The following is a 22187-nucleotide window of genomic DNA, read 5'->3' on the forward strand; positions in this document are numbered from 1 at the left end:
AGTCATTCAGTTGATTCTTCTTTCACATCTTGGATGGGCAAACTCAGACACCCGTCACTTCAGGTTTTTCAGAGCACTGACACTCCCAGGGAATGTTAACATCGCCTAAACAAACAGGCAACTTCAGGGTCACATTAGAACTCCGGATCCTGACATAGGACAAAAAAGGCAATTAGAGGACACAAATTAAGTGTTTTTGTTTGTTTGTTTTGTTTTTCCCTCCCCAACTGACTGTGCAGAGACTCTCAGTATTTCACCTGGCACCTACATCACACACCCACCATTATTGTATACTTTAGAGCACCACCTCGAGCAAAGACAATTCTGCTCCAAACTGTCTGCTTTGAGCAAACACTTCTGCATTTTATATCCAGGCCTTCTATTCAGGTAACAGAAAATAAGTACAAACACAAGTCCCGTGAACCTAAAGGAAAAGTTTAGTTTAAGTGCCTGTGTAGCATGATGCATATAATTGCCTCAGATTTGTCAAAAAAGAAAAACCATCAGATCTCCTACACATACACTGCAAAGATGTTTGCACTGGCACAGCACACCACCACTTGTAGGCTGTGTTTTAGCTTACTCCTGACACACACATACACTGCATCACACACACTCAGCAGCATGCCAGACCTGCTATACAAGCAGGGTGACTGTCACGTTTGTACAGCAGAACCAAAGCTTTCTAAAAATATTGGACTCACTGCACACATGCATGCATATACACACAATATAGTTAAGTCTGCAAAGATGCTGCTTGATGATTCTGGAGTTTTGGATCTATGGCACACTCGTCAGAATTGTTTCCCCTAATCAAACACAAGAAAGCCCCAGGTTTACCTAAAATTTATGGGGAAAAAGAGAGACAGCGATGGACAGACAGGATTTTTCCAGAGGAGCTTCAGAGAAACGACAACACTCCTCACAAACAACCTCAGGGTTACAGTCAAAGATAAGATCCAATTCTCCAGGCTTAACCATAAAGCACTTTGATTCACTATGTAAAATTCCTGCTTAACTTGTTGCAGATTTTAGAAATTATAGTCTCCTTTAACCATGCAACCTCAATTCATTTTCAGTCTTTGTGCTGAACGAAACAATTGCTCTTGGGGAAAAAAGCTGTTGGTGAGTCATCAAGGACTGCATCATAACACACATTAGGGGAATGGAGAGGAGCAAGAGAGGTTTCTTAGGCAACCTTCATTCTGAAAGTTCCTAATGCTTGCGCATTTGAATTTTAATACTCTTTTAGCTTAAGAAATAACACTGTTCTGCATTAAGTACAGCTTCTGTCACTTCAAATCTAAACTTCTGAACCACTACAACAGCAGCCCATTCTCAGCTACCTTCTCTAATGCAAAAATACTCTTACCAATACCTCTTTATTAAAAAAGCTTAATGTGCCTGTATCTTGCATCAGAGAACAATTCACTAAATACTTTAAAATAATCACAGCACTAGAAGAGTTTTGCACTCTGCCTGTAAATATTATTCTAATTGTATTAATTCAATAGTAGGTGTGCTCACATTACAGTGCTAAAAGGCTAGCCTAGTTTTTTTTATTATAGCAGTATTTTGAGACAGCTGACTGTAAAGCACTGAGGTGTAAGTTTTGAGTAAGCACGTTTTCCAGTTAAAAAGATTGTATCCAGCTCTGCTCTTCTGCTTGCTCCTCTTCCCTTCCTTTCCCTCCCCGCCCACCCCCAGCCAAGTTACTTTGATGGGTACATGCCTTTTGATGCTGTAAAACACTACAGAAAAATTTTTAAAGGGTTTTACTCTCAGCTCTTAGCTACTTACAATTGGAAAATACCAAAACCTTCTTATTTCCTCCCTCTCCTTGAAGAGCAAACAAAGCAAGAAAAGGAGGTCATCTTTTGTACTTAAACACATAGCTTAAATTAAGAGACAAGAGAAAAATCACTAAATAAAAGGCATCGTGCTCTTGCACGTCAGTTGACCATCAGGACTGGGAAAGTCAGGAGCTTGGAACACTAGAAATAAGGCTGCAAAGATTCCCCCAATAAGAAATAGTTGTCTTGAAAAGAATAAGGGGGCCTAAGAAGATGACGAAGGCAAAGACTGTAAAGAAGGAGTATGATCCTGTAGCACAGAGAGCTGCATAGAAACAAATGCCAAAGCCTTCCCAGGAATATTAGATAGTAGGACTGCATTCTCACCCATTTTCCTATGGATTGGGGAATTTTTGGAAGGAAATCTTTCCAAAGGTGCTCGAAAAGAGAGCAAGTTGTGGCTGCTCACTTGTCTCCCCCCATTTGATGATCAAGGGACCACAAATGGAAAAATTGGAAACCAGGTACATGTTTCCAGGAGAGCATGCTTGTACACCAGTGTGCATACAACTAGAATTTATCAATTTTATCTGTAAGAGTTACTTTAATAATGAGCATATATTCAATTCAACAAATAGTACTCAGGGTACACAGAAGCGTATTTGGTGTTTGAAAGTTATCTGTGCAAATAGTTATCCAAATTAAGTTTGTTTACTCTTCGTAAATGCTCAAATCCTCTTTGTCCTGTCAAAACACCGAATTGTTCGATTATCTGATTCTTAAACAATGTATTCATCGAAAGATTCTTAAAAAAAAATAGCACTCAAGCACTCAAAGATGGAAAAAAAAAGTCCCCAGACTCCATGATCTCCCCATAGTTGTAATGAAAGGGACTCAAGATAGTAAAGGATAACATAAGCAGCAATGATAGCCTGTCCCACAGTCAAATGTCCTTTGCACTAAACAGCACATAAAGCTTAATGAATAATTTTGGCCCAAATGAGTGAAATATTTAAGAGCATACTTGAATCATTTTTATGAGTACAGCTGTTCTCTTGAATTTGACTTAATACTGACAGACTTGCTAGTAGTTTTTGAAAGTTATTTAATTTTAATTTATTGATGTACTTCAATGAAATTCTGGCCATTGGAAGTGCCTTCTATTTTAGCAGTCATAATCTGAATCATTACCAACTAACAAGTCAAGCCCCAAAATGCTGACTCCTTTATCCCCCCTCCCATCATCGTACTTTCCCTGTTAGAGGAGGAATTTAGTTAAACACAAGAGATATATTTCTGTAATACAAGATGACAGGTTACTACAAGAACAACCATCAGCATACAATTTTAGAAGGCTTAAGAGGGGTTTTCTGTTTGTTTGTTTTTTAAATAGGTGCATGGCCATATTTTTGAAAACAAAGTACCATGTGTGTGTATATATATATATATATACATACATATATATACACACACATACACACACACATATATATATAAAGATCAATTTTCTTAACAATTAAAGAGTCACTGTCCACAGGAACCATGTCTAGTCACGTTTTCAGTCAGTCAGTCAGTCAGCTGAGGGTCATGTCATTATTTAGTTTCTGTAGAAAAAACACAAGTATAAAAATAGTATCAAAAAGCAACATACCTATTTTTGTTTTAAAACATAATTGTTACAATAACATAAGTGAAAAAAACTTAACATATTTAGAGAATTATATTATCATATATGTGCTTCTCTGTCTTTTAGAGAAGTACCTCTTTTTCTGAGCAGTGTGTGAAAGCCAGAATTTTTCTGCAGTGTACTATTGATAAGAAACAGTTATCTTTAAAATATATATATATATTATTTATATATATATATATATATATATATTTCAACGATGATACAACTACTATTTAAGAGTATTTTTGCACTGTAATGAATCATTATAAATACGCATTAAACTTGGTGCTTTTAATAAAGCCCTAACACAAAAAAAATGCAAATCAAATCAGTGATGTAGGACTTTCAAACTTCTCAAAAGTCACTCTGGAAAAACGTGTGTATGGGTGCACAAAGGTTAACTTCTAAAGTTCTTGCTATAATGGAAAAACATTTCAAAAATATTAGCAAATATTCCTTTTAGTTACCTCAGTAACCTCTACTAGTACCCAAATCCTTACTGTGAATTTGGAAGTCGAACACAATCAATTTTTCCCTTCTTTTGATGTTAGTGGTGTTATGAAAATCAGAAGGTAAAAAAGACAATTTTAATAACAAAAAAAAAAAATCTAAACAGACACATAGGGCTAATCCTCTCCTGATTTTTTCACATTAGTGTAGTAGAAAAAGTAGCTTCTGCAGTCAATGGAAGTCCTCTATTTTGGTGTGATAACCAATACTTTCCATTCTATATCTGCTCTTCTGCTTATCCCATCTGCATATATCCTCTATGGCATATAATACAATGAACAACTGGGAATGTCATATAGTACAGCTTAAAGCACCATAATACACTTTATTGAAATGTTAAGCAGAAAGCACTATCACACATTCAGTTTGATTTCTTAAATATCTCAAGCCATAGGGAAAAAAAAGTCTTAGTCTGGAATCAAGATACAATCATAACTTATCTGTGCCTTGCAAAACACATTACATTGGAAAAATAAAGTCATCAAATTGGTAATTACCATCTTAAAAAGCTTATTCTTTATTTCTACCTTGTGAATATGCCTCGCATCAGCTTCCTACCACAGGATCCTACAGTTTTAGGATCCTAAACTAGCCTTTGTTTAGTGAAAAAAAAAAGAAACACCAAAAACAGCCACCCACCCACCTCTTATCTTTGCTTACTTAAGCATATTTATAGATGAAGTTTAAGCCATCTCTTCAGTTTCTGTTCTTCTTCTGAACTCAGTTTTTTGTCTCTGAATAATTTTTCTGTCGTCTTAACATCCTTCAGACTGTTAGACGACATTTACAGTGTGGACAGTAATACTTTCTCTCCAATGCTAATATTCCCTCCTATTACATTCACGAATTCCTCAATAAACCCAAGAATTCTCAACTCTTCTACCTACTTCATTACAAAGGGAATAGTTAATTATCTGTAAGCTCTAAATACCCTTCAGAGTCATTCCAAGATGAGTGAGAAGATATAAGTATAGATTATCTTACTAACTTTGGATGTGTATTATACCTACACTTTTCTAGTAAAAAGTAGTCTTTTCCTACTATGAAAACAGACCTGGTATTACATTATACTTTACGTCATCGTTTTTCTGCTAGTGACAAACAGGTTGGTCTTCTATTATTGGAAGTTTTAAAAAAGTACCTTTAAAAACAAAAACTTGGTAGATAAAGATAAAAGCATGGGTAAAAATCGCTTGAAGTTACATTCACCAGAACTACTGATTTAAAAAAAAAAAAAAAAAAAAAAAAAAAAACTTTCTAAAGAGTGTTAGCACCAATTGCATGCAGAAAGAAAGCAAAAATATGTTTGTTTTCAAGTAAGTTGTATATAAAGACTAGGAAGGCTTTTAGTAACTTCTGCTTAACAAAAGAAGAACATAGAAGTCCTTAGGAAAAAAAGGGAGAAGAACACTGCAGGTAAAGTCTCTCTTGGTCTTTATTAACTCCTTGGTCATAGAAAGTATCTACATAAAGATAGGTACAAGGAATGAAACTTCAAGTAAAATATTGATGTGAAGAGAGTTAAGATTTTAAGTAATGTTTTTTGACTGGGTCAAAGGGGGTGGAAACTTGTATTACACTACACTAATAATATGGCTACTGAAATTATCTGGGACTATAGTCCTCTTTCGGTAGAGGCCTGAGTATAAATATATATATATATATAAATCATATATAAATTTTATCTAATTTGATTCAAGCCAGTATTTTAAACGAACAAGTGAATTTTGGCTCCTGAAGTCTATGAAACCTTTCTATATGAGCTCTGCCAGCTTTTATTGGCCATAAACATAAAACATTCAAATTAATTAACTTAAACATACATCTCAACCCCACCACAACAGGCTCCACAGTATCTTCTTCACCATAACACATTCCAGCTACACCCAATTTCTGAGAGTCCAGATTAACCAAGTCAAGGCCTTTGGTTTCACCTGGCAACATTCCCTGTTCTTTACACGTCCACTTTATTTATCCCTTTCTTCATCTCTCTTTCAAGGTTAAACTCTGTATCCTTATCCAACACCATTCTCAGGGCATGTGTTTGTAATGAAAGAAAGACACGTACAAGCTGATCTCATTTATACTGTTTATTTTTCAATGCTCTTTTCAGTAAGATCTGATACTTTATGCATATAAGATTATTTCTATTAATCAACTGGTTTATATTTGTTCAAATGTTACAAAAATAAAGATTTCTTTACTAAAATAGGCGTGTATACATAAGCATACACACAGCCATATATATTATATATGCACACACACACACAAATTATGTCTATTTCTAGCTAACAACTAAACTTTAAATTTCAAATTAACATGACATTCACAACTAACTTGAAAATGCTTTGCCTCTAACTATTTCAAGTAGTTTAACTTGAACTTAAGTAACAGCTCAGAGTGGGTACTCACCTACTTAGTAAGTTCTTTGACGTTTGTTAGATTCCTCCGTAGGCGAGTCTGCCAACCTTACTTTAAGCCTGACACCATTCACAATCTTGCCGTGTAACGCAGTTATGGCATCACTGGCACTTGCTCTGTCTGCAAATTTTGCATAGCCTACATTTTTCCAGCCACAAGGTAAACTTTTATCAAGTGTCCAAAACGACTGAAAAAGTAATAAAGATAGTTAGGTCAGAGGTTTTGCTGCAGCACTGATACTTATTATCCAACCTCAACTATATGCAATTTCATAGTTGTGAATTCAACATAGCATACATACGAGAATATAGTCTTGTGCTACCCTGCTTTAAAACCCCCCAATTTTCATATTCTCTTCTCTAAAATTCCACACAGGAATGGAAATAAAACCAAGAGCTTATAGGCAATATCTTCCATTGAATGTTACGATAATTCACTGGTACTTGTAATTCTTATTTAAAAGAATACATAAAGCTGTTCTATTTCATAGTCAAACAGTAAATAGTACTTAAAAAAAAACAAACACGATGACAGAAAACCCTTACCCACACACCCCCAAATAAAAAACACCAGACAATTCAGGGGCTATACTTCCATCTCATTTAAATGAACTTCTTCAGCTTTGATTCACCTTTGTGAGTCATTTCAGCAAGACATTTCCAAAGCAAGAACTAAAACCTTGCAGAAAATCCCAAATTCCCTAGGTCTCAGGAGATTCTTAGCAAACTTTAAAAGAAAAAGTCAGCTTCCTTCATGATGAAGTTATACAAGTGTCAAGACCAGGAAACACAGCCTTTTTGTTCTCCAGTATACTGCCAAGAACACTGAGTACATCATGGAGGTATAGCTTTAAAATCCACACAGGTGCATGTTTCTTTTCCCCTCCCGGTGCCTTGAATATATTTTGGCTTTCCAGAGAACTATTGCAAATGCCAGCTATTAAAAAAAGGGAAATGTATTTTTACTATGCTGTTGAAGAAAAGTAGACAAGCTACTGGTGAACAGCTGAACAGCTATAAATTTGTTTTAAAGATGGCAAGAACTGTTCAGCTAAGTCTTTGCTCCTCATGTAAAGGTAGCATGAAATGACTGTTGAAATATTGCCCGTAAGGTGCAAACTACCAAAATGTCTCAGGACATCTCAGAAAAAAAATCAAAACGCTACTGTGGAAATCTATCAAAATACTAAAATTCCTTATGGAAAGATTTTACAAAAAAAGCCAAAATGATTAGAATACAAAAACAGGAAGTGCTATGGTTTTTGTTTAAAAAATTGTTATGAGACTAGACATTCTCTTTCTGATAACATAAATCATTAATTAACCTGTTGGACTGGTAATGTTACAATCTGTTTCCAGGCAAATTCCATTACACACCTGTTTCAAAAACTATTACTTATTTATCACTTTCTTTTGCCATGCATGTTCTTTTCTGGAAAGAGTTTCCCTGACTGCAACCTTTTTATTTTCAGGATTTATTTTAAATAAATACGGTTAGAAAACACTTATTTGTTTATGGGCCTTACCAGAAAACATCCTCCAATACATTCACAGGTAAAGGATGGGGATGAAAAAGTATGAAAAGCCTTTCTTTTACAGAAGTGTCAGGTGGAACTTTTTTTTGTGTGGTGGAAGTATGGCATCAGTTTGGGGTTGAAGTAATTGTGATCCAGAGGTTCCTCCAAAAGCCTGCTGAGACAGGAAGAAAAGAAAAAAGGCAAATATAAAATAATTGATAAAAACTGACACTTTTTTTGTTATTCAGTTTACAGTTTTTGTCCTTACCACTGGACATAGATAGACCCTAACAGTTAATTCTAATCTTAGTTCATTTATTTTGGTTATTTCATTAAATTGGAAAACAAATACAAATAAGGTCAGACATTTAAAGAAAATAGAAATATACAAACCAACCAGAGGTATCTCTTTTAAAGATGTAGCATCTAAAGCAGTGAGCAACGTTCTGTACTGACATATTCTTATTGTCAGTAAAAACTCCAGATATTAACAGTATCCACTATATTAACTTACAGGAGGTGTCCTATACTGCTGAACAATTGGATTGTTATTCCGCAACACTGAGGACACGTGTGCTGTTACCAGTTGTGTTGCCATTTTTCTGATGAGGCTGCAAGAAGTGATAATAAACTACTTTAGATAAACAGCTAAGTAACAGTTACCTTAACTTCAGCAAGAGAAAAAGATTTTTTTAAGATGTGCATTAAAATTTGAAAAAAAAAATCTGTAAACTCAAGTAGATAATGAGAAAGTCAGGCTTTCATACTAAATGTGGTCTGAAAGTACATACACTACCTGGAACTCACTGACAACACTTGTATTTCTACATACAGAGATACAAAACTTTCCTCTACTTTTTCCAGTACTATAGTAAAAAAGAAAACTAACTACAGAGCCCACAACTTTTTGTGAAGGGTGCCTAGAAGAACAAAGGGACAAATTTCACCTGTTTCTTTCAATAGAGAGCACAGAAATTCAATTCAGAAGTCAGAACATTAATCGCAGGAAGTTCATTTCCAGCTCTCATTCTCCAGTATTTTTTCCCTTGTTCTATTGGGGAATAAGAAAAGCAATTGCATATTTGCATGGATTCATAGCCTATCATAGAATATCCCGAGTTGGAAGGGACCCATAACGATCATCGAGTCCAACTCCTGGCACCACACAGATCTACCCAACAATTCAGACCGTTTGACTAAGAGCACAGTCCAAACGCTTCTTGAACTCCGACAGGCTTGGTGCCTTGACCACGTCCCTGGGGAGCCTGTTCCAGTGCACGACCACCCTCTGGGTGAAGAACCTCTTCCTGATGTCCAGCCTGAACCTCCCCTGTCGCAGCCTGACACCATTCCCTCGGGTCCTATCACTGGTCACTAAAGAGAATAGATTGGCGCCTGCCCCTCCACTCCCCCTCGTTAGGAAGCTGTAGGCCGCAATGAGGTCTCCCCTCAGCCTCCTCTTTTCCAGGCTGAACAGGCCAAGTGACCTCAGCCGCTCCTCATACGTCTTCCCCTATAGGCCCTTCAACATCTTTGTAGCCCTATGTTACAAGGCCATGAAGTAATAGGAAGTACCGAAAAGTAAAGAAAAACATTTGCAAGAAGGATGGTTGCAATGAATTATCATTTTAGTTTAAAGCAGGCATGCACTTCTGAAGTGAATCTCCCAATTGTCCCTCTGTACAGTCTTTTCATTCATATCCCGGAATAGCTTTGATGACAAACTAGATTCATTTAGGATGAAACTAAGCTGAAGTTTTCAATACTGGAATGCACCTAAGCCATGCCAATTTCTAATGAGCATTCAAATCACAGGAACAAACAAGAGATGGTTTAAAGTAAAACCTGACAATCCTCATACAATGCAGGTATCAGAGCCTCAGCACTAACAATTTTATTATACCTATATGATCTCTTGGCAGTGCTTGCAATACTAAAAACACTGCCAATAGATCAAGTAGGTGATACTTGTTTTTAAATAGAAAAAAAGACTAAAATACATATTTCTAGGATATATTAGAAAAACTTGAATTTATTGAGAATCTTTGTAAAGGTCCCTGTATTGTGTAACAAGGCCGTAATGTGTTTTAGGTGAGGTTTTCTTTCTCTACCAGGCTAAGAAGTGTCAAGAGATTCATTCTAAACTATTGAAAAAACACACCTGGATTTCAGAAAATATTATCTCCAAATATGAAACTATATTAGTGACATGGCTGTTCCTTTTCATATTTAAATAAAAGAGTAATAATAGTTTTGCTCTCTAGAAAACAGGTTACAAGTTTTTCTATGTATTAGTACTTACTCTGAACTATCGTTCCCATCTTCTAGAAAAATGACAGTTAATCTGTTTCCAGGAGGATACTCAAAACCATGTAGTTTATACTTGGCATATATAGCTGATGCAGCAGTACTGTACTGAATCACAGCATACCCTACAAATACAGTGCACATGGTTTCAGCACAATACAAGTACATCCTAACAAACTACACTCACATAAAGCAAGTAGTAGCATCAAGCTACACATTAGTCAGTCATTGATGCTACAAAATTCCTAGGTCTCTTTACCACACAGTAGATTCCTTGTAGCATAGCATTCCTTGTAGCTAGCAACATTAATATTTGTTAATAAAACTTCTGTGAAATTAACTAGTGATAAATCAGCTTTATTTATATTAATTTGAAAATATAATAATAAAGCAACATAACAAAACATGTCTTCTTCCCCAAGACAAAACTAGAAAAAAATGTTACATATTTCAGCTTAAAATGCAATTATTCCATCAACAAATGAATCTGAAGTACTGTAAAGTTACAACCTAACACTCTGAATTGTTTCCATGTCAAGCTTGTTTCAGTAGAGCACTCTTTCATGCTTCTCTCAGCTATAGCAAAACAAGACAAACAAAATCAATCCTTCCAATACAAAACAAATTTTGTTTGGAATTATTTCATCCTGTTTACTCATGTCTGCTCTTAGACAAATACACACACAGCTATTTCAAGATGAAAACTAAATTATCTGTTTACAGAACATTCAAGCTAGATGTTTAATTTTCAAAATTTTTCTTCTTCTATTATACCCCAAACTATTAACTTCACTTGACCAAAAAGTTAATTCTCGTATTTTTGATTCTGCCCTTCTTGAGATTCTATTAGCCTTATTTATATTTATTGTTAGTTATCTGTAAACAGGTGTTCAAACAAAACTGAATTTTTGGGCTTATGCATCAGTAATAGCAGCCAGCATTGGTATATAAGAACATTAATTCTTTCCCACAACTACTTTATTTTGCAATCTGAATATACTGGAGTACAATTAAAAGGTGGTGTTCTCTTCATAGGAAAAAAAAAGTGAAGATTTTTTTTGTACTTTTACTTACCATTATTAGTATGAGGATCTCGCTGAACATCACAATACTCTAGTCCTGGGACTAGATCAAAGAGGGCAAACAGCTGCTCTTGGACGAAAGGAAGCCGTGATACCACTGACAGACGTTTGGAGACTGACTCCTGAATTCGGCTCTCATTTTTTTCAAAACTACAAAACTCTGGGTGCCCACCTCAAGAATCAACATAAAAATAAATAAATCAAAGTCATCACACTAGCAAGCCTTCATTTCAAACTTATTTTTCATTCAACTTTTAAAATTACTCTAAGTGAATTAAACACTAAAGGTAACATGTTTATTTCATCAATGCGGGTCTTGAAATAATCAGGCAACTAGAGCAAAGCAAACCATGAAAATACTGAAATGAAATGCCTGACTCATTTTCTAACTCAATCTATTAGTTGTCAAACTAAACCTCCATTAGCCTCCCTTCTACCAAACCGCACTCTTACATTGCGATTGAGACTACAAATCATTTTTACTATAAAAAGCTGTGACTTACAAAATGGAAATGCATTTCCTCTTGGTTCTTGTCTTGTGTTATTACTATAGTATTCATGTTCAAAAGACTCTGATGACTTATTTTTAGGTTCAGCCAAAATGGCCCGGTAGCCTAAAAGAAACAATCACATATTAAGAACACCTCAATGTACCCAAAATATCTACAACCAGATCTGCATTCTCCAAGTACTGTATTTAGCAATATATTATTCAGAAAACCCATTTAAGTGCTATCTTTTAATGTATAACTCTTGAACGTTGACATAATCAATGACATGAAAGTTAACATACTCCACGTAAAACATATTCACGTGTCAAGGGCAACAAAGCCTACTTATTCTGGGGGTGACCAAGCATTGGAACAAGTTACCCCCGAAAGCTGTGCCATCTCCATCCTTGGAGATATTCAAAGCTGCCTAGACATGGTTCCAGACAGCCTGCCCTAGGCTGCCCTGCTTAAGCAGCAGGGAAGACAAGACCTCCAGAGGTCCCTTCCTGTCTCAATCATCCTGATATACTTTGCAGGACCCAGAGATGCTGTAAACGCAGTCAGCTGAATTTCCACTGAACTGTAACTGCTCATTCATGTTTTGTACTGATCTAGATTCTGCTTATCAATAATTTAGGTATTACTAACTAAGAAATAAAATTTAACAGCTAAGCAATCTCAGGCTCATATTTGTGACAATTCTTGTAAAGGGATAAAACATTTGTGTAGAACTACTTATGATATACCAGGTATATTACTTAAACCAAAAACAAGCAAACAAAAAAAAACACACCCACATGCCAAGGTGTTCAAAATTTGTGATTAAGTGAACGCTGAACAGGAGGTTGGACTAGAAGGCTGCTGCTAAGACTTGGTACTAGGGTGTAAATGACAGTTGGTTGATCATGAAGTGGGGCCAAGTCTTACTTTCTGTAAGAGATTAATCTTTGAATTAAGTTTAAAAAATAAATAAGAACTTCAATTAGCCTGATTTTGTTCTTAAGTAAATGTAATCACAACAGAATCCCTAAGGATTATCAAATAAAAGTTTTATGTCAAATACAGCGATATGTTTTTGTTGGAAAACAAATTCCCAGGGATACATAAAAATCAGGTTCTCCTGTGTATGGAGGCTACATTACAGACTGATGATACTTCATGTAAGAAAAGCACTGCACTCGTTTACCAAACTCTGTAAGTAAGATCAGTGAAAAGAGTTTGGAATGCAAGAATTTAATCAGGTGAACATTAGTAATACTATTTTTACTTGCAATATATTTTTTTTGTCTCAAAACGTGCTTACAGCATAAATAATTTGCCTGCAAACAAAACTGAAAATTAAAAGGTATACAAATGATGGTACACACTCATCATGAGAAACTTTGAAGAATTCAGTAAGATTCTTACTTCGATCACACTCTTCAATTGCTCGGGCAGCTTGTGATGGTTTTAAATACCTCACGTAGCCCAAACCTTTACTTTCTCCAGTAGTCTTGTTTTTAATAATGCTGCAATATTCAATGTCTCCATACATCTAGAACAAATAAAAAGTGCATTAATTAAAAACATTTGAAAAAGCCCTTCTGATAAATTAAGAAAAAAAAGCTAGTTTAAAATAATAATTAGCAAATTAGTACCTTAAACTTCTCTCTCAGATCTTCCTCTGTATAGGACTTTGGTATCATAACAAAGATACGTGTAAGCTCCTCATCTTCAACATCTCGGTGGCTTCCAGAAGCTCTTGACTGTGCAATAAATACCTAACAAGAGAATTACATAAACATTAATTAATGGAAAAAAAAGGCTTAGTCACATATCAAGTTTGTTTTTAAAACAAATCTTTGCATTTATCTTTCACATAATGCAGCCCTTCTAATGTGAACAAGAACATCTCTCATCATAGACGCAGCTGCAGCAAGAGACCTACAAGTATGGTACACCCCCACTGGTTTCTCAAGCAGAACAGTGGCCAGAAGTTCTCACCTGAGATAACGAAAAACAGTCAGGAATATCAAAACTCAATCCAGCATGACCAATGTTACAGAGGGCATCTGAGGTAACAACAAACGCATCACTGCAACAGGCCAGCCCTAGTATGCAGTCTTAACAACAACAACAACAAAAATTAATTAAAACTTTGTTCCTGCAGTTCACCTGGAGGCGTTCAAGATCAGGATGGATGAGGTCCTGGGCAAAATGATCTAGCAGGTAACATCCCTGTCCATGGAAGGGGGTCTTTAAGGTCCCTTCCAACCCAAGCCATTCTGATTCTATGTTTATTTGGGGACTATGAAAACAGTTCGAGAGATTGAAACCTACCAGCAACTGATCTAAAAAAAAAAAAAAAAAATTTCAATAAAACCTGTGCCTAAGATTAAAAGCTCCCTGGTTTAAGCTCCCAGCGGCGCTTCGCTCTCGCAGCCAAGCTGAGGCAGGCAGCTCGCTGCCCGCTTCCCCACGAGAAGGGCAGAGGGCGCTGGGGGGGCTGCTCCCGGCCGGCCCCCGCCCCAGGCGGCCCCACGGGGCGGCTTCACCTCTGTACGTGGAGGCCACCGCTCCTCGAAGCCGGCAAGCCCAGGCCCGGCGGCCGAGGCCTGCCGCCCTCCTGCCGCCATGCTGAGAAGGGAGGGAAGCTAGGGGCCGCCGGGCAAGGGAAGCGGTGGCTGCTGCAGCCCCGTTCCCGGCAGGGAGGAGGAAGAGGAGGAGGAGGCGCGGTACCTTGATGGGCTTGGTGTCAGGGATCAGGCTGCGGCCGTGCATCTCCTCCATAGCCCGGCAGGCCTGCGAGCTGCGGGCGAACTTGATGAAGGCGATGCCGCGGGACTCGTTGGTGCGCTTGTCCCGCAAGAGCCAGATGTTCTGGATGTCCCCGAACGGGGAGAAGCGCTCCCGGATCAGCGCCTCCCCGGTGTCCTTGCCTAGCACCACGAAGACGCGGCTGTTGGGCGGCTCATCCAGGCACTCGGCCGACAGCCGAAAACCGCTGCTCTCCTCCATGGCGTGGCCGCCGCCGGGCTCCCGGGCCGCCGGGGCTCGCTGGCTCTTCTCGGGGGCTGGCGGGGAGCGACCGCAGCGCCCTTTCCGCCGCGGAGACAACATGTCCTCCGCCCGCCTCCCCGCGCCCACTCGGGGCCAAGGCCCCGCCGCCGGCGGGCGGAGCTCGCCTCTCCGCACCGCCCCGTACCGCCCCGGGCGGCGGGGTTGGCTTGTGGGGCGCTGCCTGCGCTGCCGCAGGGGTGGTGTCTCGGCACCGGGGCGCGGTGGAGCTCGGCGGGGACCCGTGGGGGCACCGTGTCCGCCCCCCCGGTCAAGCCGGGCCACCTAGGGCAGGCTGGCCACGATCGCGTCAGCTTTGGAGCATCTCCAAGGAGGGAGGAGGCTCCACAGCCTCTCCGGGCAGCCTGTGCCAGCTCTCGGCCTCTGGTGTTTGTCCCTTGTCCTGTCCCGGGGCACCATAGAAAAGGGCCTGGCTCCTTCTTGGCACCTTCCCTTCAGACATATATATATGTAAGTCCCGGGGCAGCCTTCTCCAGGCTGCTCAGCCCCAGCTGCTCTCAGGAGAGGTGCCCCCGTCCCATAACCATCCCCGTAGCCGTTCGCGGACCCCCTGCAGCAGCTCCATGTCTCCCGTTCCGCGGGGAGCCCCGACCTGGGCGCAGTACTGCAGGTGCTCAGAGGCAGGACCACCTCCCTCGTCCTGCAGTCACACTTCTCCCAGCGCAGCCCAGGATCCCGTCCTCCTTCACAGCCAGGGCACTGGCTCACCGTCAGTTTAAGCATCCACCAGGTCCTTTCCTACAAAGCTGCTTAGAGAGTTCACCACATCTCTAACAGCTGGGTCCAAACGCAAGCAGCTCCCCAGCAGACCACCAGAGCAGCCAGGGTGTCGTGGCCGTGACCCGAGGACGCCATTTGCTGGGGGCTCCCAAGCCTGTGCCTTGCTGCACGTGGGGCCTCCGGCTGCCGGCCGGCCCTAGCCTGCTCCTGCCTGCGGCGGAGCCCGGGGTCACCTCCAGCTCGGTACCGTCCATTGAACACCCCCCGCGGTGCCCTGCCGCTGGGACCGTTGCGACAGTTGCGACATGGCACGACGCCCGCTGCCGCCCGCTCCCGCCAGAACAATCGGGAGAGGCGGCGGCCAGGGGCAGCCTGCGGGGGGCCCGTTGGGCGCTGGGCGCTCCCCGGGGGCGGCACCGAGCCGGCGGCACCAGCCCCGCCGTCAGGGCGCCGGGCCCTGGGAGAGGCCTCGGGGCGGAGGCCCCGTTAGCACTGGCCAGCTGAAAGGCGACAGAGTAAGAGGGGGTCTCTGAAGGGACGCGGCCTGAGCAGAACTCTCCGTTTTACCTATTGTTTTCTGAAGTTTCAAGCTGAAAGATATTACCCCTTAAAAATCTGTTTGGAGACAAATCAACGAAAACATTTTCTTCCTCATTCTTGATAAGGCACTAGAAGAAGTATGGTCCATGGGCTGTAATCACACACTGGGCACTTCACTTTCTAATTATACATTGAATTTATTATTTTAAAAAAGGATGATACCTACATAGTAATTTAAGTAGGAAAGCACGATCATGTGGCTGGCTGTGGCTGGTCCTGCACTGTGCTGTTGTCCCGTTGAGGTTTGTGCTCTGCCTGGTGCGGCCTCGCTTCGCGTGACGTGGAGTTTGGATCCAGTGTAACTGCTGACCCTGGCTTATGTGGCTGATGCAATTTGCCCTTTTGTGAAGAAAAACACAGCATTTGTCCCTTTAATATCGTGATTTCTTAAGTATCTTAAGTAGTATGTTCTATCTTCAAATTAGGGGCTTAGATTAAGAACTCAGAAAAGAGTCTTCCAAGATACACATATGTTAGGGCAGAGCGGCTGTGGCTGTCATAGCTGGCACCTTGGCATTTTCAAAATCGTGCTGCTTTCCTGTTAGCACAAAACAGGATTTCAGGATTTCCTTTTTTTTTTTTTTTTTTTTTTCCCTGGTTATGTGAAAAACTTCTGCAAACAGGCTGTGGAATTCTGTGTTGTTTTCTCAGCTATGCCAGTTCCTGGCTGGTTCACACTGTGTGCTGAAGCACTGCTTTATCTGCTAGTCAACCGTGCAGACTGCATGCGGGAGAAAAAAAAAAAAAAACCTTCATTTTTTCTAGATAATTGGTGCTTGTTCACCACCAGTGGTTCTGTCAAGTGAATTTTAGCTGTTGTTTTATGAATGGATGAGGAAAACTGCATTTGTCTGCACTTTTGCAATTCTAGTGCACAGCGTGGTTATCAGTAACCATTCTAGAAGAATGAGGAAGGGAATGGTCTCCTGTGATAGGGAATGTGCTGGTTCTTAAATAGTTCTGTGCTTTATCTAGATCTCAAATAGCTTTCTAAAGAAGGTACAGATTGCTTTTGCAGAGATGGAAACTGACATACGAGTAGTAGTTTCTCTGCCACCAGACCAATGCTGCGTATAAAGCTCCAGTTCTCTGAGCTTCTGTCCAGTACTTTTTTCCGAAAGAAACATTCACCTCAGAAGAGATTTTTTTTAAAGGCTAACTTTTACTAGAATAAATGTCAAAACCCTGTAGTGGTTGATGAAGACTCTTTTTGAATATATTCTCTAGACTATTAAATTTTTAAAAAGTTAGAACTGAATGGTAAAAAGTAAACCTAACATTGTTCAGTAAGTCAAACATAGTGTGAAGCACGAATATCTTCTTGGGCAAATACAAAGAATCCACAGCTCCCTTTTATATAAAATTAATCACTTTATATTAGTGATTTATTACGCATTGTTGGTTTAGTTAACATTGTCTAACATGCATCTGTTGAGTGATTTTTAATTGGCTGATCACTGTATCTATACTGCAGTGAATTTCTGTCATTACTGTTGTTTGATCAGGTTGATTATATGTCTTTGAATACTGTGTTTGAACATTTCCCAGTTGGCATGTCATCATCAATACAATACTAAGTTGTCTTGGATACAGCAAACATTGTTTCGTTTTTGCTTTATTAGACTACAGATAGCTTGCCTCTGATTGCATTGTTTAGCAGTTTTATTGATTGCATTCTCAAGTGCCCCATTACTGAAGTTGTGTATCTACAATGACCAGACTTCATTTTTCAGGCCTTTATACATTGAAGCCATCCTTTTAATTCCTTCTATCTGGATTTGTTTGGAAAAGGTGTTACAACACATTTTATACTTGTGCACAAAAGCGTCCCTTCTGGTAAAGACCTAGTTCTTGTAAAATAACACATTAAAACTGTTGTTTGTCATTGTTTGTTATTGTTTATATTCGGTTTTGCTTTTTTTTGTTGTTGTTGTTGTTCTTTTAATTTATCAGCTTTCCTGTCCAGCCCTCTGATTTTGAATTCATACTGTCTACAGATGTTATTTATAGGACCTGTAAGGGAGCATATTTAAAACAAAATATTTGTGAAAACAGTCTTCAACAAGTTCTGCATTTTTCATTACAATGCTTTCCTGTCTAAATAACAATTTCAGCATATTGCTGTATTTGGTTCTCAAGAGTATTCTTTTTATTGTTTAACTGAAGACATGCTTATATTCACATTGTTATAAAATAATTGCATGGTTTTAATAAATCCTAACAAAATGTATTCCTAAGTAAAGGGGAAGTAATTACAACTTTTCATTTTCCCATACTAGAAAAGCAAATGCTTGTACGTGGTTATTTTGATGTCAGATTAGAGGACATTTTTGAAAAGTCCTTCTACATAAATTACCATAGAAAATAACATCTAATCAATAAATATTAAGGTTATTCATCAAATATTTTAATGGTTACATTAATATGTTGTATTAGAAAACATTAAGCTTTGCATCTCCCTGTGGCTTCTTCCTGTGAGGTCAGGGTGAAGTGCACCTAGAAGCACCTGGAAGGGCTCCTAGAAGTTTGGTTTTCCGGCTGGGAATAATCCTTGTGAATCTTCACATCTGTACTGTGGTGGCAGCTTCCTTCCTGCTTTCAAGAGATTTCCTGGGTATGGGAGGATAGACCGGAGTGAGGGATGTTTTGGATAGGTGATGTGAGTTGAATTCTACAGTTCTGGAGACATTCTCAGTAGCACTGTGACCCACTGGGAAATCCTGAGGTGCTGCTATGTTTTAAATAGGTCTTCTAGACAAAAGTACATTGACCTTTACTCTTACCATGTAAGTAACTCAAAGCTACCTTAACTTCCAAAGATGTGAGTGGAATATTCAGTATCCCTCAGAGATGCAGCAAAAAACTCATGATGTTTTTCCCTAACTGTAAGTTAGATCACTTAAAAAAAAAATTTAATGACCATCAACAACCAGATCATGTTAAGAAACTTTGCACCTTAACGAAGCCTTATTGAAACTTACATTCATAATTAAGTCCAGGTCAAATTTTCATTAGTTGGAGGCATATTATCTTTTATTACTGTGCAAGATGGAGATATTTACTAAAACTGCAGAAGGAGATGACAAATATAACAGCAAACATTTCTATAACATTGTGCAATTTTATTTTAAATTTTTTGACAGAGCTCAAAATGGGTGATGTTGAAAAAGGCAAGAAGATCTTTATTCAGAAATGTTCTCAGTGCCACACAGTTGAAAAAGGTGGAAAGCACAAGACAGGACCAAATCTTTGGGGTTTATTTGGCCGCAGAACAGGACAAGCTGCAGGATTTTCTTACTCAGATGCAAACAAGAACAAAGGTAAAGCTAACAGATGACATGGATGAGGTGCAGTGCTGGAGAGAACATAGATGGGGAAAAAAAAAAAAACATTTAGAGGTACAATACCAAGGCTTAATCACATTGAGTTACTCTCACAACCATCTACTTTGCATTACCATACATGAGTCTGAACTATAGTTTCAGAAACAAAACTATTCGTCCCCTAAATTAAAAAGAAATTCTTGCAGCATTTAGCATGCCAAGTCAGAATGTATATAGCTTCCCAGAACTCTGTAATATCAATGGGCAGATTTTCATTTCTGTTCCTTAAGAATGCTTCTAGATTTTGTTTGCTGGTCACTACCCTCTGCTGGCATTGTGGTGTGCTGCAGTTGTTTTACTCAGCAACGTTTTACTAAATACCATCACCTACTAGTAACTAATGACTTGCCTTGTGTATTTTAGTAGTCAGTCTTGAAAGGTGATGGAGCACCTAAAAATGGAAAATAATTCTGTGTATTAATTTTGGGGGGTTGTTGTTTTATAGATATTGTTTGAATATAAATTATATTTAAATCAAGCTATTAATTACAAATACAGTCTTGTTTTTTTTCTGGTTACTATGGTGTTGTAGAATTTACTGACTTTTTACTTTCTTTTGATTTCTGGGAGCTGTTTTTTGACATTCACTTTATAATGGTAATTCCTTGGTGTGAAACATCATGTACTTCAACATCTGTTAATTATGGTTTTTCATTGAAAAATTAGTGAACAAATAATACAGATGTTAGTAGTAATTTTTGAAAGAAAGCTAAAAAAGTCATATCTAAATCCACTTGAGGTAATGGGAAGAGTCAACTTTGAAGGACAGAAGATAAAATTGAACATGTCATTATGATGAGGTATTTCGATAGTCTTCAGCACAACAGCAGGCTTCTGTTGACAGAGACAGAATTTAGCTGTGTTGGAAGAAAACACTAATGCTTTTTCAGCTTCTGTGGAGATATTCCAGGAAGTGGCCATTGATTACTCTTTTTCTAAGGCCCTTCAGCGGAGCACAACTTTAATGAATTTAATGTTGATCTGCAGACACTCATTTTCAACAGTTGAATAAAATGATAGTTGTATCTTCTGGTTACTGGAATTGCAAAGATACATAGTTTAAAAGCAGTAAATAGTTGTATGTTAATTGGCTCAATGACTTGCAACTCTTGATGATGCTAAAAAGGATTTGTGTTTGATTTACTAAAATGACTCGAACACGATCTATACCTTGTGCATTTTATATTATGCTACACTCACGTTCACATTTCTCTTGAACTGTGGGCACGTTATGTTCAGGAGTACCACCACACCTTAGACTTTAGACCCTTGGTAATTGTTGTAAATATATGATGTTGGGCTAGCCTTGCAGTTTACCTTGGGGGTTTTTTGTTTGTTTTTCAGGAGTTACCTGGACTGAGAGTACACTGATGGAGTATTTGGAAAACCCTAAGAAATACATTCCTGGTACAAAAATGATTTTTGCTGGAATTAAAAAGCAGAATGAAAGAGCTGATCTTATTGCATACTTGAAAAAAGCAACTTCTTCATGAAACATGGCTGCAGCAGCTGTAGTAACAGTGCAAATGCTTTTAATTTTGAGTAGCCGCTATGTCAGGTTTTAGCATTTTGATGTTTATTGTTCATTAGGGACTGGCCTTAGCAAAACCAAAGAAATGTATGTTTTAAGATGCTGCATCCTAATAAATAACACTGAGAGGTGAGCATTATTTATATCGTGTCATGTAGTAGTTCATAGACCTTTGTGGAGTGCACTACAGGAAAATATTGTTCCTTTCTCTAAGGAGATCTGGGAGCCCAATTCTGCAACTAGTTATTCAAACACTGAAACTATTATTATCTGGTTGTGGCTACATAAATACGAAAGCTCCTATAAGTATTAGAACTGATGACTAAATTAAGTTTTTCTTTTGGAGAAAAGCCCTCAGTATTACCATCTGGGAAGAAAGGTACTATATACAGTAGACAGGAGAATATGACGTTACATTAAAAGAACACTGTATGAGGATGATGGAAGTGGAATATCAGGAACATCAAATATGTTTAGGGGACAAGGAACCTTTCAGTCATTATGTTCACCTAAAAGAATCTTGAGATTCTTTTTGTTTTTTGTGAATCTTCTTGTTTTAAAAATATAACCCTTCTCACTGTGTTGTTAGTGTTCCTTCATGTATTAAAACAACATAATCATCTACCAGTCTTCTTTCAGAGATGTGGATTTTTTTCTCCGCTTGATGCTAATATGTGAAGGTATGCTCAAACATGTAGAATGAATGAGGGCTGACTAGCTCAAGCAATTGAGATTAGTAATACATATTTTCACGAACAGTGGAGGATTGATGAAGGTGATTACAGCCCTCCTAAAACCTCCTCATGAATCTCTACTCTACCACTTGAATTGGGATTTACAATGTAATTATCTGTTTACACAAATGATTTTAAAATGATTAAAACAAAACTCTACTCAAGCAAGGTTTCCTTATGTCATCACAGAAGGGAGCATTCGTACAAAACTAATTGTATCTGTTCCCAGGTACTTATTTTATCAGTATTGTTCCAATGCTTGCCAACTACGGGCTTTAACTAGTTGTCTTACCGTGTTCCATAGAGGTGAATTCTGTTTTTAACTAAGGGAGTAAGTGAGAGTGGGGTAAAAAGTTCTGTGACACAAGTGAAT

The 22187-nt window shown here is 38.7% G+C and overlaps 2 protein-coding genes across 2 annotated transcripts; one reads left to right on the forward strand and one right to left on the reverse strand.

Annotated features, from left to right (window-relative positions):
• Positions 1-2377: 2377 nt before the first annotated feature.
• On the reverse strand, positions 2378-14924 carry RBM45 (RNA binding motif protein 45). The gene is given in 12 exon segments (XM_035536955.2): positions 2378-3397; positions 6385-6540; positions 6543-6580; positions 7919-8006; positions 8009-8084; positions 8424-8520; positions 10212-10341; positions 11291-11470; positions 11802-11912; positions 13197-13323; positions 13427-13549; positions 14508-14924. Coding segments are annotated over 11 exon segments (1503 nt in total). The 5' UTR covers positions 14889-14924; the 3' UTR covers positions 2378-3397; positions 6385-6388.
• Positions 14925-19317: 4393 nt separating this feature from the next.
• On the forward strand, positions 19318-21218 carry LOC118258303 (cytochrome c, somatic-like). Its single transcript, XM_035566977.1, has 2 exons — positions 19318-19486; positions 20894-21218. The coding sequence occupies exons 1-2, from the start codon at positions 19318-19320 to the stop codon at positions 21040-21042; spliced, it is 318 nt and encodes a 105-aa protein (XP_035422870.1). The 3' UTR covers positions 21043-21218.
• Positions 21219-22187: the final 969 nt, after the last annotated feature.

Source organism: Cygnus atratus, chromosome 6, assembly GCF_013377495.2.
Source record: "Cygnus atratus isolate AKBS03 ecotype Queensland, Australia chromosome 6, CAtr_DNAZoo_HiC_assembly, whole genome shotgun sequence".
Taxonomy (NCBI): Eukaryota; Metazoa; Chordata; class Aves; order Anseriformes; family Anatidae; genus Cygnus; species Cygnus atratus.

Excerpts from the sequence above, each read along its gene's own strand:
- LOC118258303 (XM_035566977.1), top strand. The coding sequence starts at position 19,318 with ATGGGTGATGTTGAAAAAGGCAAGAAGATCTTTATTCAGAAATGTTCT. Across the intron at positions 19,487-20,893 it reads AGATGCAAACAAGAACAAAG|GAGTTACCTGGACTGAGAGT; the intron begins GTAAAGCTAACA and ends TTTGTTTTTCAG.